General features: G+C 42.7%; 1 protein-coding gene across 1 annotated transcript in view; it reads left to right on the forward strand.

Moving 5' to 3' along the window:
- Positions 1–19,126, forward strand: part of slc2a9l2 (solute carrier family 2 member 9, like 2) — a 301,840-nt gene that overhangs the window by 76,520 nt on the left and 206,194 nt on the right. The window contains exons 5-6 of the mRNA XM_080528977.1: positions 10,608–10,732; positions 11,084–11,229. Of these exons, the coding sequence (XP_080385103.1) occupies positions 10,608–10,732; positions 11,084–11,229 (271 nt within the window). The remainder of the gene's footprint in view (positions 1–10,607; positions 10,733–11,083; positions 11,230–19,126) is intronic.

Here is a 19,126-nt window from a genome sequence, read left to right on the forward strand (position 1 = left end):
TCAGTCTCTTCAGGCAATCGGACCATGTAAACAACAGCTGTATTACGTATGACGCAGTTTGACGAGACTGAAGAGAAGAGATGCATTTTGGGGCAGTTGAGTTCAGTTCACGCCGCATACTCAGAAATTCTGGATAATCTAGTATCCATCCAGCCATTTCTCAAAATGTTTGTTTTGTTTTTGAGTTTGTTTCATATTGTATACACTGGTGGTGTCTTTTATTTTTATTTTTTCATGTATTAGATACAGGGACTTTTATTTAGGAATTTCGGATTTCACGAACATACACATAGCGTCATATTATGAGCGACATTTCTCGTTCTTTTTTTATTCATTTGCTGAGCCACGTTTTTGAAATGCTCTAGGGAATTGGATTCGAACATTGGGAGATGCATGTTCTGTTCAGATAGAGGATCTGGGAGTGCCTGTTGACGCAATATTATTTGTTTTAACCTCTGAACAGGTATGTGGATGTGTGTGTGACGATTGGATACTCCTACCACTAGGTGTCAGTAGAGGTCCTTGTTATAGGACAGGACCGGAGATGATGTAGTGGTAGCGAGAGGACAGGAACTAATAGGTACCAGGTAGATGGAGTTGATGTAAACGGAGCACGTTAATAAAAGTTATAAAAAGATCCTGTTTCTCATTGAACGACACGAACAACACATGGTACCAGGAGTAAAACAGTGCAAGATACAACTGTGAAATGCGACATGGATTCAGTAAAGCCACCGACGAGTCTGCAGCTGACGGGGAATGTCGACAGCAATTAGCGCACTTTTAAACAACAGTTTCTACTCTACATTACAGCGTTGGGATTGGAAACGAAGCCGGACACCAGGAAAGTAGCACTCTTACTAACAATAGCAGGCCCACAAGCCATAGAAGTGTATAACACGTTCGTGTTTGAGGAAAGAGATGATAACGAGATGCTGGATAAAGTGCTCGAGAAATTTGATGCCCATTGCTCTCCCAAAAAGAACGAGACGTACGAGAGATATGTGTTCCGTTCTAGAATCCAGCAGCAGGGCGAGCCTTTCGATAGTTTTCTGACTGACCTAAAGCTAAAAGCACAGTCATGTAACTTTGCTACACTAAAGGACTCCATGATCAGGGACCAGATCGTAGTTGGTGTGGAGGATAAAAAGGTCAGGGAAAGGCTGCTGAGGGAAGCTGAGTTGACATTAGAGGGGGCAATCAAGATTTGTCATGCGAGTGAGCTGTCCCGGATTCACGTGAGGACGTTCGGCGAGATGGCAGCGGGCTCCATGAAAGTGAGTGATGATGTGACAGTTGGCGCGGTCTTCTACAAAAGAAAACAACACGCACAAACGCAACGGACAGACGGTGAGACGTTCAACTGCAAACGCTGTGGCTCGCAGCACAAGCCAAGGGAGTGTCCAGCTTTTGGTAAGCAATGCTCATTGTAAAGGAAATAACCACTTTGCCAAACAGTGCTTCTCTAAAGGGAAAGAGAAAAGGATGGGAAAATCTGTAAATATAGTGGGGGAAGACACTGAAACTGACAGTGACAGTGACCCATATTTTGTTGGCATGGTGGGCTGTAGAGCCACAGAAGCAGATAAATGCTGTCAAGCAAGATAAATAGATAGCACCACTGCAAATAAATGGGACTATAGTCACTCTGAAACTAGACACTGGTGCAAAAGCAAATCTAATCAGCATGTCTGACATCAAAGCAATGAAAGAAAAGCCAAAAATTCAAAGAAAAATGCTTGAGCTTAAGGACTATAATGGACAGAGAATTGACTGTTTAGGCACATGCAAGCTGAAAGTAACAGTGAAAAGGAAAGTGCACCACTTACTCTTCTCTGTGGTAGCTGAAGGACTAGACTCACTGATAGGTGATAAAGCATGCGAAGATTTAGAGCTGGTGAAAAGAGTGTACTGCATCAACACAACTGTGAGCACATCTAGTGACTCTGTTGAATCCATAGTGCAGAGCTATTCAGATGTGTTCAAGGGCTTTGGTGAACTGCCATTCACCTATAAAATCCAGTTCAAAGAAAATGCACAGCCAGTTGTGCATGCTGCACGAAGGGTCCCAGCACCATTGAGAGACCGTCTAAAGGAGGAACTAAACAGGATGACAACACTGGGTGTAATAAGGAAGATTGAAGAACCAACAGACTGGGTCAATTCAATGGTGTGTGTGAAAAAGAAAAACGGTGACCTAAGAATATGCATGGACCCAAAAGATCTAAACGAGAACATCAGGCGTGAACACTACCAGACTTCCAAGCGTGAGGAAATCACCTGTGAAATGGCGGGTGCAAGATACTTCACAAAGCTTGATGCATCACAAGGGTTCTGGCAACTCAAATTAGAAGAGAGCAGCACCAAATATTGCACCTTCAACACTCCTTTTGGTCGATACTGCTTCCTCAGACTTCCATTTGGAATAATCTCTGCGTCTGAAATATTCATAGAGCAGTGGAACACATCATCGAGGGGCTGGATGGAGTTTGAGCCTATGTGGACGACATCATTGTCTGGGGCTCCACAATCCAAGAACACAATGAGAGGCTGACAAAGGTGCTGGAGAGCATACGGAAGAATGGACTGATCTCAACAGGAGCAAATGCCAGTTTGGAGCTCAGGAAATAGTCTTCCTTGGAGACAAGCTCTCAGCACAAGGTGTCCAACCCGACCAGGAGAAAATCAACGCCATACTCGACATGCCGAGGCCCACAGACAAAACAGGGGTGCTACGCATCATGGGGATGGTCAACTTCATAGGTAAATTTATCCCCAACCTATCAGCGAAAACATCCTGCATCCGTGGGCTCCTGCACAATGAGAGTGAGTTCAAGTGGACCTCCAAACATGAGCATGAATGGCAAGTGCTCCAGAGAGCACTAACCACTGCACCTGTGCTAACATTCTTCGACCACACAAAGAGGATCAAAGTGTCCTAGGTCTATGACAGAAACTGAGTGTCGTTACGCTCAAATAGAAAAGGAGTGTTTAGGGCTAGTGTTTGGGCTAGAGAGGTTCCACAGCTACGTATATGGCCTCCCCTGCTTCACTGTAGAGACAGACCATCGTCCATTAGTCGCTATAATCAAAAATAATCTGAATGAGATGTCACCAAGAATACAGCGAATGATGATGAGATTGCAAAGATACGACTTTGGACTGATCTATACACCAGGAAAGCATCTCGTACTCGCTGACGCACTCTCGCGAGCACCAACAGGGAACAGTGTCAGTACAACTGAAGAGGATGTTCAGAGGCATGTGAACATGGTGTCTGCTGTGCTTCCTGTATCAGACTCCAAGTCCAGACAGATAGCTGAGGAAACAGCGAAAGACACAGAGCTGCAACAAGTCATCAACAACATGCAAAATGGATGGCCTCCAGGTTCCTGTCCACAGTTCTTCCATGTCAGAGGTGAGCTGAGTGTAGTCTATGGGCTGCTGTTGCTAAAACACGACAGAATCATCATCCCAAGAGCTCTGAGGCAGGACATGCTACGGAGGATCCATGAAGGTCATCTCGGTCTCGCAAAGTGTAAAAGAAGGGCGAGAGATACTGTCTACTGGCCTGGAATCAACAAAGACATAGAGAGACTGATAAGCAGGTGTCAAACATGTCAGGAGCATAGGAACAAGCAAACCAAAGAGCCCATGATAGTAGCTGATGTGCCAGCAGCACCGTGGCACAAGGTAGGAATGGACTTGTTTCATCTCAAAGGAAGAGACTATGTAGTAGTCATTGACTATTATTCCAACTTCCCTGAAATGGCACTGCTAGCAAACATGTCATCAGCCTGTGTCATAACACACACAAAATCGATCTTTGCCAGACATGGCATACCACATACCGTTGTGTCTGATAACGGACCATGCTTCAGTAGCGGAGAGTGGAGAGAGTTTGCAGAACAGTACGACTTCAATCATGTGACCTCCAGTCCTCTCTATGCACAGTCTAATGGAAAGGCTGAGAAAGGAGTCCAAATTCTCAAGCAACTCCTGAAGAAAGCTGCTGACAGTGACTCAGATCCATACCTTGCTCTACTCAGCTACAGAGCATCACCTCTTGAGTGTGGACTGTCACCTGCTGAGTTGCTCATGAAGAGAAAGCTTCGTACCACACTGCCGAGTTACTCACAGCAAAGAAGACGTCCAAAGCTGAAACAAAAGCTACAGCTACAGAAGATGAAGCAGAAGTCATTCTATGACAGAACAGCCAAGCAGCTTCCACCACTCTCAAGCGACGACACAGTCAGGATTCAAGGTCCTGATGGATGGAAGACAAAAGCCACTGTTCTTGATGAAGTCGCTCCACGGTCATTCACGGTGAGAACAGAAGAAGGACAAATCTTCAGACGCAATCGCCGCAGTCTCCTAAAAACTCCAGAAGCTGTTCCAGAGCTCAGTGAAGCCTGCAGTGAGTCTGAGCCCATCCGTCCATTTCCAAGTGACTGTAACACAGACAGATATACTGAACCACACACTAACACACACATGTCAAGTGAACCTGTGATAAGAAGATCCACAAGACACATCACAAAGCCTGATAGACTGAACTTGTAAAAAAAAAGAAAAAAAAGACAATAAGCATGAATGTGTAAGAATGTGTTTAATGTTTTGAGTTGATATGTTATACATATAAAATAAAGTTTAAGGGTTAGTTCATAGTAAACATGTTTGGTTGTGTGTTTCAGTAAAATGCTTTAAGGACATAGCTGCAGTTAAGATTGTAGCTGATACCTGTACAATTGTGTAACTTGAACTGTTAGCTGTTTGTTATTTTTCTTACCTCAAAGAAAGGAGGATGTGACGATTGGATACTCCTACCACTAGGTGTCAGTAGAGGTCCTTGTTATAGGACAGGACCGGAGATGATGTAGTGGTAGCGAGAGGACAGGAACTAATAGGTACCAGGTAGATGGAGTTGATGTAAACGGAGCACGTTAATAAAAGTTATAAAAAGATCCTGTTTCTCATTGAACGACACGAACAACACAGTGTGGTAAATTGTATTATATTTTATATTAGCATAATAACTGTGGGTTCTGTGAATTGGTGTTTTGTTTTATTTGAATTTATGAATAGCAGCCTACAATAATGTATATTGTAGATTTTGTTATTGTTCTGCATACTTGTTGTATGCTTTTTGAGCTCTTTTGATTCACTTGCTGAACAGAGAGAGGAGGAAATCTGGGAGTCCCTATTGACACAATATATATGTTTTAACCTCTGAACAGAGAGGAGGAGATGAGACCCTTCCAATGAAAGAACAGACCCACAGCACAACCTTCTTGTCGTCCATACTGATACACAACACAGAGGTTAGCGGGACTGGACAAGCTATTCCACTCCCCTACACTCAATGTAATGTGACTTCGCCCAGTTTTGAGAATTATTATAAAAACAGTGCATAATACATTTCCATGCATTTCTAGATCATGAATAAGCATGGCTGTTATTAACTTAATTTTTTCTTCAAATGAATTACTCTCCAGTTTCCCCTTTTCTTATTGCATGAATAAATCACATGTCCGTTCCTTATCCTCTCCGCGGCTTTGAGTGGACGTGACGTTCATATGATCCTTCCTCAGCTTCCTATCAATAAGTCAATCATGCCTTTCTAAGTCAGTCATGTACATGTTGTCAACTATTTGGCATTTTGTTTCCAAATACAGAGATGTGCTTTTTTATGTGACCGTTGAAGCTGCTGAAGATGTTTGACTACAATAAGAAGACACAAACATCACAAAGCAACACATCAACAATTCTTTAATTAAACATATTTCCGTTGTAGCTATTCACATGAAGTTTAAAGCAGACATTGGTATCTCAATAAAACCACACAGCAATAAAAATGAAAAAAACATTCCAATCCATAAAAAAGCTAGATGCAATAAATTGGAATGACAAAGGAAAAAAGTATTAAACACACAAAAAAAGAAAAAGCACTAAACCAGTTTATGCCACTAATGAGTTCTCCTACCTGTGCTAATTAGAATCAGCTGGGTTGGTGCATATTGGTGAGTAAGTACTTCCACTCTTTGAAAAAGGCTTTCCAACCTCTGAATGCAAGTAAACACATTTGTCACCAAGCTTTCCTACAGGAAACATCTCTTGATGGGTAGAGACAAAGCTCTCCCAAGAACAAGATTGCTGAGCAGAATACTAATCATTACTCGTTATCGACCGATTTCTCAACTCCTAAATGTTCCTTTAAGCATAATTGAGGCCATTATCTGCAAGTGGAAGGAACATCACCTGACCATCAACCGGCCACGCACTGAAGCTCCTCGCAAGATTTTCTGACCGGGCAGTCAGGAAGTCAGAAGAGTCAAGCCCAAGAGCCAAGGACCACTTGAGCAGAGCTCCAGAAAGACCTGGAAGCAGCTGGTACAGTTATCACAAAGAAAACAATAGGCTATGCATTCCATTGCCATGGTCTCCATTCACGAAAGGGCATGTTGAAGCTAATTTGAACAGAACATTTGGTGAAGCCTATTCGGTTGTTAAGTCTGACGTCAAATGTGACGTTTAGCAATTTCCGGGTCCAAACCAGAAATTCCCCGCACCAGAGTACCAGTGTACTACAGCGGTAGAATGACAGTTCAGTCGTTTTTTAGACTCGGATCTATTCATACAACAAGGGACACAGCACTTTCCCGTTTTCCCATTTCCCCATACTGTCAGCGTTTGAGCCTCGGAAAAGCGCTATACAAATATAATGAATTATTATTATTACTGAGGCATTTCGAAGACAGCGCCTCAGCCAACTTTGGACCCGGAAACACGTCACGACATAACAACCGAATAGATTTCTGGGAAAATGTAGTCAAGTCAGACGAGACAGGTCCAACTTTCCGGTAACAATACAACTTGCCATTTTTGCAGGAGAAATGGCTCTGCATATGATCCTAAAAATACCAGACCTACAGTAAAGTTTGGAGGTGGAATCATCATGGTATGGCTGTTTCTCTAAAATTATTATTAAATTAATTCTCTTCATAAGGTACTGGTGGATTCCAAATTATCGAAGGGAATATGAATGGAATATGAATGGAGACATTGCATGCCATCCACAAGGAATGAGGATGAGACGCGGGTGGATCTTCCAGCAGGACAAGAACAATCCAAAACATACTGCAAAGGAGACTCTCAATTGGTTCAAGAGGAAGAAAATAAAGGTATTGGACTTCACCAATGGACCCCCGGAATTAAAGATTTAAAGACTGTCTGTGTTGAAGAATGGGCCAACATCCCACTGTGAGAGATTCATTTTTTCATAGGAAGCCTCTTGAAGCTGTCATTGGAAACAAAGGCTTCTCCACCAAGTACACATTTCAGTTAGCATGTTCAATACTTATAATAACCCTTTCCTGTGTCATTCCCCTTTATTGCAGCTCTTTTTATGGATTGGAGTGTTACAAATGATTTGGTTGTGTCGTTTTATTCAGTGACATTTCATGTGAATATCCGCAATGGAACTATGTGCAATATTTTTTTTTATGTCTTGAATACTTATTTCCCCTACTGTATATGTGTGTGTATATATATATATATATATATATACTGTATATATACAGTATATATACAGGGGTGCACATAACTTGTTGGGGCCAGTGCTCAGAGGAGCACCTAGGGATGCTGCTTGGTCCCACAGGATGGATAAAAAAGGGATACATGGATAACTTATATTAGCAAAACGACATGTATTCATAAATAAAGATGAACGAACAAATGATTGTGTGCAAAACAAAAGAAACAAATGCAAAATCAAATGACTGCTCTTTAAGCATGAAAGTCTGTCAGACTCCTTTAAATACAATTAAATCAACTGACATCTCTGAATGTCTGTTCTTTAAACACACTGAAATAAACGGACATCTCTTAAAGCACTGCTCTGTTCTGTAAACACTGAAATCAACTTTTCAACAAAAAGTTACAGCCTAAGCATTTATTTATGCTTCAAGCTTAATCATCATCATCATCATCATCATCATCACTGCTCTCTTGACTGCTGTTATCACTGTCCTCAATTTCAACCATGGTAGAGGATGTTATAGGCTATCACTTTAAATAGCTCATTATTTTGATTGTGCAACAAAGTCATTTTTTTTCTTTTTTCTAATAGAATTCCCAACCATATTCCCTGGGTCAGGGGTCGGGGTGCGATAATGAAGCTGTAAAACAAACGTCTGAACGATTGAAAGCTTCAGAGAAAAGAAATGTGAAGTCCCTTGGTGTTGTTTTTCCTTTTAGCGACGAGTCGTTCGGGACTGAATTTTCACGTGGCGGCGTGATAACCGTGCGATACGCGGAATGAAAGTACGAGTTACGATACTTTCCGAATGTTTTCGTGAGGGGAGTCGCCGTGGTCGTCGTCGGTCGACTGTTGTGATGGATTACTCATCGGGCCTTCGGCTCATACCTGTCAACCCTCCCGTTTTCCCCGGGATTCTCCCGTATTTTACCTTTCTTTCCCGCTGTGCTCCCGTTTAAATATTTTCCCGTAAATCTCCCGTATTTTTAACCTATAATATAATTTAACACTTAATTGTTAGACGTTGGCGCATGCGCACAATCGTTATATCCATGTCGGAGATGACTTGTTTCCTCTCGTTACTTGGGCTGCGTTCATAATTTTGCTCTGAGAGCGCCGGAACGCACACTAGGTGCAACGTCATAAAGAGTCATTTGATTGGACAAGAGGCCATGAGTGGTGATCAGATTTTCAGAGCGTATGTACGAACGCAGCCTCAGTTATCTCCGTTTTGAAATGATCGCTGGTAGCATTGCGCCGCTCTTTTCCCATTGACATCATGGTGTCAAGTAATGTATAAATGAATGTGCTGAATTGATATGCCCTTTTGTGTTTTCATGTATATATATGCAGGGGTGTTCAAAGTATTTTACTTTCAACCAGGTATCTGATTCTGATCACCTGTAGTCACTTACTTAATCATAGGAACTAGTTAACCCAATTCTTGTTGCACTGAAGCAGGTGGTTGATTGACTGTGTCCCCTTGTCTAAATGTAAGAGGTATCCTATGGTTGTCTAGTGGTGATGTTAGGATTGACTGTGTCCCCTTGTCTAAATGTAAGGGGTCTCCTATGGTTGTCTAGTGGTGATGTTAGGACTCACTGTGTGTACCCTTGTCTAAATGTAAGAGGTATCCTATGGTTGTCTAGTGGTGATGTTAGGATTGACTGTGTCTACCCTAGTCTAAATGTAAGGGGTATCCTATGGTTGCCTAGTGGTGATGTTAGGATTGACTGTGTCTACCCTAGTCTAAATGTAAGAGGTATCCTATGGTTGCCTAGTGGTGATGTTAGGATTGACTGTGTCTACCCTTGTCTAAATGTAAGGGGTATGGTTTGTGGACAGTGGGGGGGGAGGACGGCCCGGGGGCGTGCGGGGGATATCCCTTATTTTCTGGAAAATATCCCTTATTTTCAAATCCCAATGTTGACAGGTATGCTTCGGCTGAGGGGACGGCAAATAGTTACTTAGTGGGGCTTTTGGGACATTTTGACGGCTCGTCGGGTGCCTCAGTAATGCAGCAGTCAGCAGTTGGATTTTGAGGAAGTAAATTCCAAAGTAAAATAAATTCAATTTTTTTTTTATAATAATAATAATAATAATAATAATAAAATACAATAAAAAAATAAAAAAATAAAGAAAATAATAAATAAAATAAATTCAAAGTAAAATAAATTAAAGTAAATTCCAAAGTAAGTTCCAGCTGTTGGTGCGCAAGAGCGCCTTCATGCGGCTGATCTGCCGCGCAGCATGCATTTTGGCGACGCATGCGCACTGGCGCACCAGTTGTGTGCATATATGTGTGTGTGTGTATATATATATATATATATATATATATATATATATATATATATATATATATATATATATATATATTATGATTGGCTGGATGGACTTAGTCAAGTGTGAAGAATCATCACCACTAGTTCAGGCAAATGTATTTAAAGCAGGCAAGGAAACCAATGACAAAGTAATGAGCTCTGTTCTATTCTCTACATGAGGGGGCTGTCATGTAGTTTAGCTATGTGCTGGCTGCTCTGGACTCTGAATCTCATTGCTATCATGTCACATTCAACACACAAGCATATTATGCAAACAGCTGTGTGCTCATCTGTCATCTGGGTCCATGGAAATGAGGACAGACGTAATTGTGGTGTCAACCATGTTTGATGTGACGCGTACACGCCCGCAATCCCTTGACATTTCCCTAGAAAACAATGAATAATCTCACCTATTCTGGTAAATTTAAATTTTGTTACAACAGAGACACTGTATGAGTGAAGCTATTTGTTTAGCCCTTAATTTAATAAATCACATTAGTGTAGTCATCATCATGATAAACAGTTTTCAATGAATTTCCCAGGACATTAAACCGGTGAAAGGTGAATGTTAATGCATCCCTTGGTAGCATATTTACTCAGGCCTACTGTGATGTTAACTGGATGCTTGCAGTTTAAAACAGTTATGAAGAAGAAGTACTCTTTACAATATATTTGAACACTGTTTACACTATGTTCTTACCTGTAGCTATCCTTGACATTCTTCACACCCCCCCCCCCCCTCTCTGTAGGAAGGGCACTTTGCTCTTGAATAACAGCTTTGCAGTGATCGCCGCTCTGCTGATGGCCCTGGGGGAGAAGGCGGGCTCTTTTGAGATGCTCATCATCGGGCGCTTCATCATCGGGGTGGACTCTGGTGAGTGCTCTTTCCACTAGGCTGGAGAGATCTGGACCATTATCCAGCTAAACATAGTAGCCAGGAGATGGTGAAGACTTCCAATGACTCATACGGACGTACATGGTATGAGACAGATAACTGAATCGGTGCCAATAATAGCAGAGACAGGATTGCCATGGAATCCTTAAGAGTGTGTTTGCAGTACAAAGGAGCCATGTATCAAATATGCATATCTTGTTCAACTTTTTTCTGATTTCAATGTATGACACATCATTTGAAAGCTTCTAATCCTGTCAACGTTTTCACCGGACTGTGTCACATATTCATGTTCATTCTCTTTTTCTTTTGTATTTATGTTTCTTCTGACAGGTGTTGCTCTCAGCACCCTGCCTATGTACCTGGGGGAGATTTCCCCCAGACACATCAGAGGCTCCATCGGCCAGTTCAACTCCGTCTTCATCTGCCTCGGGGTGTTTACTGGACAGGTGCTGGGCCTCCCCGAACTACTGGGCCAGGTCAGGGCATTACTGAAGCTTTATTTGGGAGGGTTGAATTCAATACATAATTATGTATGTTCATATACATAATGTATACATAATGTATATGAACATACTGTACATTCATATATAGAATGTGATGACGATGATGATGATGATGATGATAATGATTTGGTCAATCACTCCAACCTTTGAACTCTGGAACCTCCTCAGGAGTTGGGGTATTTATTTTCGGGGGGGGGGGGGGGGGGGGGGGTATTGGGCAGTGTGTACCTGGAACTTCAGATATTCATACTCTTATCGTACTCTTGTATTTGGTAGTTTGTTTTATGAATAGGAATGAAAACTGTGTGCCCCCCACCCCCACACCGCCTATTAATCTGCTAAATGTTGTTGGATTATTACTTACAACCAAAAACAGCATCCTTATGGTCATGGCCAATGACAGTGTACTAATAGCACTCCATTGCAGCACATTCTTTGGGCGTGTGCCATTCTAACTGTGTATCGTTTCCTTGGTGGCTCAGTGCTGGGAATAAGTGGCTATATATCTCTAGGTGCGTTTCCATAAACCATTCTGATTCGTATTTCGCGGTGATTCGCGTCAGTTTGAGATGATTCGTATGAACATTTTTATGGAAACGGCTTGATTTGCATAAACTCGATACGAATCGCCTCTAATTCGCCCAAAGTCGATACGCTCGCGGTGGTTTTTTCGCCTTACGCGAATCGCCCCTGACTCGCATCGGGTGTGATGGAAACAGGTCACTCTGACGTAGAGAATTTCAACTCACGTGCCTCAGCTGTTTCTGCTGTCTGCGTCTTCCTGGTTATTCCCCTACGTGATGGCAAACAGCAAAGAAATGCCACAATATACCAGGAAACGAGATGCCCAACTAAGGATTTGACCAACCCTGGCCCATTTTGCGCAAGTGGAAGAGTGAAGCAGCGGAGAGTCTACAGATAGTATGTAAACAGATATCGCACTGCTGGAGATGCACACCACACTTTGTTAAAAGAAATATTGCGTTATTGTACTTTTCAAAAATATTTTGTATGTGTTTTTGCATTGCTGTTGGGAGAGTTCTTATACATGTGTAACTTTATACTTGTAACTGACGAAATTACGTTTTACGTAGCCTAGCTAACTAGCCTAGCTTTCAGTGGGACCAGGGTTGCCAGATGGGCATGACAACTTCCAGCCTAACCACAGTCTAAAAAACGCTAAATCCACCAAAAAACGGTAGCCCGCCCCATCTGGCAACCCTGAGTGGGACAGTCTGCAACATGGCCAATGCTAGCTGGTATGTTTTTTACTTCCACAACATGTGTATAATGTAGACACGTAGTCTATACCACGTCATCCTCTGACCAAATTACGTTTTACCTAGCCTAGCTGATTTGTTCCAAGCAAGTTAATGGAAACGCTCCGATTCGCGTTTCGAAATTTGCTTACATTTTAATGAAACACCCAGCCTGATCCGCATTTCATGATTCGCGTTTCGAAATTCGCTTGTCTTTTATGGAAATACAACTAATGGCTGTCCACGTTTACAGCATCAAATCCCCTTTTACTTATTGTGAGTGTACAAATGTGTGAACTTTGTGGCAACCCTCTCACAATGACCAGGGGAATGTACACACACTGGAGCTAGAGCAGGGGCGGAGCTAATGGAGCTAGAGCAGGGGCGGAGCTAATGGAGCTAGAGCAGGGGCGGAGCTAATGGTTCATTGCAGCGGGGGTGGGGCCTTGTCGTGGGCCCTATGACTGAGTCTAATTTACGTAGCAGATGCAGACAGATAATGTGGCTGTTTCAACTCAACAAAATGGACAGTGCCATGGATTTATCGGTAAAGAGCGAACTGCTGATACTAAACGAAACAACTGCTGTGCTGTAGCCTACTTCAGCACCATGGTCAGCACCATGGATTTGACCAATTTAACATGTGATTGTTGGATTCTCATACACAGCCATAGTATAGTTATACTATAGTATATATATAGTATAGCCTAGTACACAATCAAGCCACATAATCAAGCCACACACAACAAACTAGAAGTGCAAACAATGTGTGACTGACTATACCAACACAAATTAAGGAGACACAGCGGTTGACAGATTTACAAATGAATGAATATGAAACAACTCAACTTACCAATGATGTCTTCATCCAGAGTAACTTCTGAGCTTCTAGCAATCCCGATTCCAGCAATCCATAGTCCGTTTTTTGGAAACAAGAAAAAAAACATCCAATGTCCAACAGACTTGAACTGGCCTATTCCCGAACAGGCCGAACAAACTATATACAGGCCTACAATAAATGTGTCCTCAACGCAGTTGCATCCTCCTCTCCTTCACTCTTGCAAACCTTTCGACCACCGTATCCTTGTCAATGGCAATATCCTTCTCTATGGAGAGTAATGCGAGGTGTGACAGTCTAGCCTCCTTCATGCTTGCATGGATTGAAGTTTTCATCAACTTCAGGCAGCTGAAGCTGCGTTCTGCATTTGCTCTGGTAACAGGGAGTGTTCCGTAAACACCATACAACATAGTGATGTTGGGAAATGCCCTATGCATATCGTTGCAAACCAGGAATGGCAGAACAGCTGTGGGGCTCAACTGTATTTCCAATTGATTATACAAAGCACGGAAAGAAAGAAATTCAACTAACACCTGATCGGATGACACGTCTCCAGCATAGAAGTCGGCAAGATTCTGGATTCTGTTGGTAGCGTCATCTGTGGAGAACCCGTTGGGTACTGCTCTTCAGTATTAAGTATGGGTCCGACTACGAGGGGGGGGGGGGGTGCTTCTTCTGCGCCCAGCTCAGCCTCGGTTTCCATAGCGGTGGCGTCCGGATCATCATTTTCACTTCCATCATTGCTTTCCCGCATAACGTTAGCTGCCTCCTCTTCAATTGCTTGGCGAGTAGTGGGGCTAGCACTAGCACTAGCATCAGCATCATCATCATCATCATTTCCAGTATCGCTAACTAGACCTTCACCTGTGTTGTCACTGTCAAATATCGTTTATATTATCCTCATCACTATCATCATCGTCGCGGTGGTTGCTTTCCACAGCCGCATGAACGGAGCCAGCTGTAGGCCTATGCTGTTCATCCTCCCGAGTCCGACCAAAAGACCCACTTACTTCGCTAACGTTATCGCTAGCGGGAAATTTGCCAGATGTGGAGGGTTGCGTTGAGAAGAATTTTGTGAGTGGAACACACGAGGCCACCAAGTTCTTCCTCCGTTCTTTCTCCTTTCTTTTTTGGGAGCCCGACTTGTAGGTCTTTTCCCCCATTTTAGCTAATTGCAATGTTACACTCTGAAGGTCATGTAAATCGTTACACTCTGAAGGTCACATAAATCACCTTCTCTTAAATCAAATGACGCACAGGTCGCACGTACAGTAAACAATATCAGAGTGAGATTGACAGCCAATCATCTCCCCGAGTCTGAAAGATTACTATTATTATTTAAAAAATGTTGGTATGGTATTCACATGTTTATTTCTTTTGTTTGCATTGGAGCACAAAAAAGCTGGAAAAAAGCCAAATCTGATACCATTCCACACACAATTCCAAAAAAGAACTGGAAAATGATTATATATACAGTATCAGTGGTTCTCAACCTTTTTTGGGCCAGCGCCCCCCTGTCCATTATCCAGGTCTCTTACCGCCCCCCATCAAAAAAAGTAGGCTTATTTTATTTTCTCCTGAATATTAATGTTGGCTAATATTCTGTGTTATATCACAGAACAACAATAACACAGCAGAAATTTCACACATGTCCGGTGCAGAACAAACAGTAGGCTACAAAACTGTACATTACAACTAACATTGTTCGTTTTTTAAGTGTGCTGGTGTTGCATTTCGCCAAATTGCTGTTTTATGATGCTAATATTTATTCATTTTTGATTGGACTTTGGGGGGAGGTGGTGTCACAATATGGTGGCAAACGCTAGGGGGCTATTGTTTAAATATTTTATTTAGTATTCTATGGTATTATTTTCATAAACTGACCACTTAGTTCGAATTTCTCATATCAAAACATAACAAAGTTCCAAAGTTCAGAGCTCTGCGCTCTGGGAGCGCTCAGTGATGGGTGCTCTGACTGAAAACACGGGTTTGCCCGAGCAAACTGACCGTTCGTGCATTTATGAACGTACCCGTAATAACACTGCTGACAGCTGATCAATCGCAAGCAGAGTAGTGGTTTCCTATTGCAACAAAAGACGCTGACAGCTGTTCGGAGTGCTTATGTGTTAGTTTCCAGGACATCACAAGAGGAGCAACATATCACAAAAAAGCGATCGGATATTTTAGTTTGTAAACGTTAAGACGAACACATCGCAATGCTAACTTCAGAATGGCACTAGGGATAACATCCACAACAACACTTAACAGTAATACATTTATGTAATATACTGTGATGAACCTGCGAGGGGAGGGGACATTCGTAGCTGATTTCTCTAGGTTCGATTATTGGTAAGCGACAGAGAGCTTTCCGGACTGGTTACAATACGATCGCTTTTTTGTTCCGGCTGTGATGTTCTGGTATGGTGGTATGGTATTAGCACTCATTTTAACTCAATTAAATAAGCTGTATTGAAAGGAAGCGAACGCATAAGCGCAGAGGGTAGTGTGTATACGCGGGGAGTGAGTATTTGGCACGTCACTGGCGGGGACATGGACTGAGTATCACAACTAAAATAAGAAATGTTTCGCTTATAGCCAACAATTACAATGAGCCCACAAACTGAAACATATGTCACTCAAGCATAGCCTACAAGGAAAACACTCATAGAAGTTGGGCATTGAAAGTTGGCTTGTGCTAGCATTAGCTATGGTGCATCCATGGTCAACATGACGTTACAGATGGGATGAACCGGGGTTCTTTCTATCGTAGCCTAGCATAGTATTGCAATTTCTGTACTGTACATGAACTGTCAAGATTCTTCTACAATGCAGCTTACCCAGACACATTGGAAACTATCAAAAGCTCTGCCTTTGCTAGCTGAGTTTTTAGCTTCTCCATCTTCTTGATGACACTCACTTTATTTTTTTTGGGGCCCTGCTCTACATGTGTCTGCGTCACAGAGCCCGGCCAAGTTCAGAGCGCTCAGAGATGGGTGCTCTGACTGAAAAGACGGTTTGTCCGAGCGAACTGACCGTTCGTGCATTTACGAACGTACCCGTAATAACACTGCTGACAGCTGTTTTTCATGAGAAAAATACTTTATGCGTGAACGTCCCCCAAGAACACCTCAACGCCCCCCTTTTAAAAATATTCCAGCGCCCCCCGATGTTGTCTGAACGCCCCCTGGGGGGCGGTACCGCCCCCGTTGAGAAACGATGATATATATAATGAAAATTATTGAAAATGGTAAGAAATAATTGTGTTTCAAGCATGTGATGCTCCTTTAATTTGTATTTAAACTCACCTGTATTTATGCTAAATGATTCGGGTGTTCAACACAAAAAAGGATAACTGAGGACCCCTCCACCTGCTGGCGTCAGGGTGGGCTGGCTGGCCCGGGGTCGTTAGGTGGGGTTCCGCCTCGGTCTCTGTGGTACTCCGTTCCTCTCTCCGGAGGGTTCAGGGGTAATCGGTCTCTGTGGTCCGGGCAGGATTCGAGTTATGTGGGAGCCAATGGGAGCTGAGCTCCCATAGAGATGGTCTGAGCTCCCTTGAAGGCAGTAAAATCAAAAATCTGTGGGGGTCGCTAATAATACATTACCACAACTATTATTTGATCAAAATGTCAATGTAATGAATATTATTTAATTTATATTATAAATATTGTAAAATAAACACGTTTTCCAAAAGAACTACGCGCACCATTAATCTCCTGTGAATGACAGTATGCCTTTGACTGCCTGCACTTCACCACCAAGACACCATGGGGCGCAGTAGAATATTGAGCAACAGCAAAAGGTTGATTAATCAGCTGTGCGGTAAACCGTTGGAACACACAGTGCACAGCTGATTAATCAATTAAACCAATAGAGTGAGACAGGATATGTTCATGCAAGGTGCCTTTCAGGAAGTAGTGGAGATCGTGCACCTAGCCTATTATTGAGAAGCAAACATTCATTCATTAGCTATACAGGAGTATATACATACAGTAGCTACCATGCCGCCCAAAAAAAGGCCACTGCTGCCGACCGGGTCATCAAGCCTAGAACATTTCGGGTTTTTATCAAAGAAACCTGCTATGACACCTAACGTTAGCCCTGCTGACAAATTTGACCCTCTCCCGTTCATCCAATCTTGGATAAAGAAAGGACATCGGACGTCAGCATCATGGGTTCCAGGACCGCGACCGCAGCCTACTGAAAACAGACCACTTTGGTCTATCTTGTCTCCGTAAAGGTAAGGTGGCTTTTACTTTTTACTAACCTAGTGTACATATTTTTCGCTCCTTCTGTATAGCAAAAATAACACAATTATTGGCCGAGATACATGTGTGACTATCGCTTTTATAGCTGTTGTTTCATGTGGGGCTGTTGATGTGGTGAAATGAGTAGCCTGCAGCTGTGGCGTCAGGATATGTTGGTATTTGAGGAGGAGGATGAGGATGAGGATTGATTGATTGATTTTGATTGAGAACTTTATTAGAAGATTTGCAGAAGTAGGTACATGAAAGTACATATTACATACAAGGTCAACTAACAGGATAAAAACCCAAGAAAGCCACTGGCTTATTTCAATTGGGGTCCTTGATACTCAATTCATCGTTACATGTAAGACAGACAAAAAACTAGTACTATCTACAAGATAATACAACATACATCCAACATGGGAAGAACAATACAACAAAACATAAGGTATGTACAGCGGGTAGGACAGGTGGGGACATACACCACAGGTGGGGGCGGGGGACAAAACACAAAGTATGTACAGTGTCAGTAGTCTCCATTCAGGTCATCGTCAAGTTGAGGATTGGGGGATGGGGGGGGTTGCCCATTGTTCCACGGTTTCGGTAGAGAGTCTCCGGGTGGTGGGGGAGGGGGGGTCGTCGATGTATTCTGCGCTCGATGTATTCTGCGCTGTCTCCAGTATAAATACGAGCTTTACCTGATTTCAGTCTTTTTAAATCCAAACCCAAATCCTGCGCTATGTTACCGACTAAAGAGCCTTTCGCCATTTCCTCGGGAATGGAGTAACTGACCTGCCCGTGCACTGAACTGAGAGAGAGGACCGAGATGAACAACAGTACTTGCCGTGTCATTGTTCTGCCCGACATTTTCTCTGCGACGTCAAACAACAAAGACGCTATAATCCGTATATCAGTCGTTAATATCCTTTCAGCTTGCAGACAGAACAAAACACCAATGAAACATTAGTTTACAATCCACAACCCGAACAAAACATGTCCAGCTCCAAGTGTCCATGCAGTGTTCTTGGTAACCCGGATTGTAACAGCTTGCTCTTATCTCCGGTGAATTGCTCTCTAACCCCTAGGCTACCTGCTAGCTGGCTACCTGATGTTTCGGTACCGGTACCGTTTTTAAAGTATCGATTTGTCACCGGTATCGAATAAAACCCAAACTGTACCCAACCCTAACTATATGTTTACATGCCAACTAATTAGCTAATTCATTTCTGTCATTTAGAGCTGAGGGGAGCAACAGAGAGACGGACAACAGGACAGCAACAGAGAGACAGACAACAGGACAGTAACAGAGAGACAACGGGAGAGGAGAGCAATAGAGACAGAACTGAATGCACTGAACCTTTTTTTATTCTTTGCATTATTAACACTGTTGTGTTATTGTGTTATTAAAGTGTTTAAGTGTTTTATGGTAAAGCATTATGAGTGGTGTGTGTGTGCAGGGTGCTCGTGAGTTGTATATTTTGGGGAGGGGGGAGGCTTGTGTATGGGGGCGGGGGGTCCTCACACAAAGG

The sequence above is a fragment of the Nansenia antarctica genome (assembly GCF_963989245.1).
Source record: "Nansenia antarctica genome assembly, chromosome: 4".
Classification (NCBI taxonomy): Eukaryota; Metazoa; Chordata; class Actinopteri; order Argentiniformes; family Microstomatidae; genus Nansenia; species Nansenia antarctica.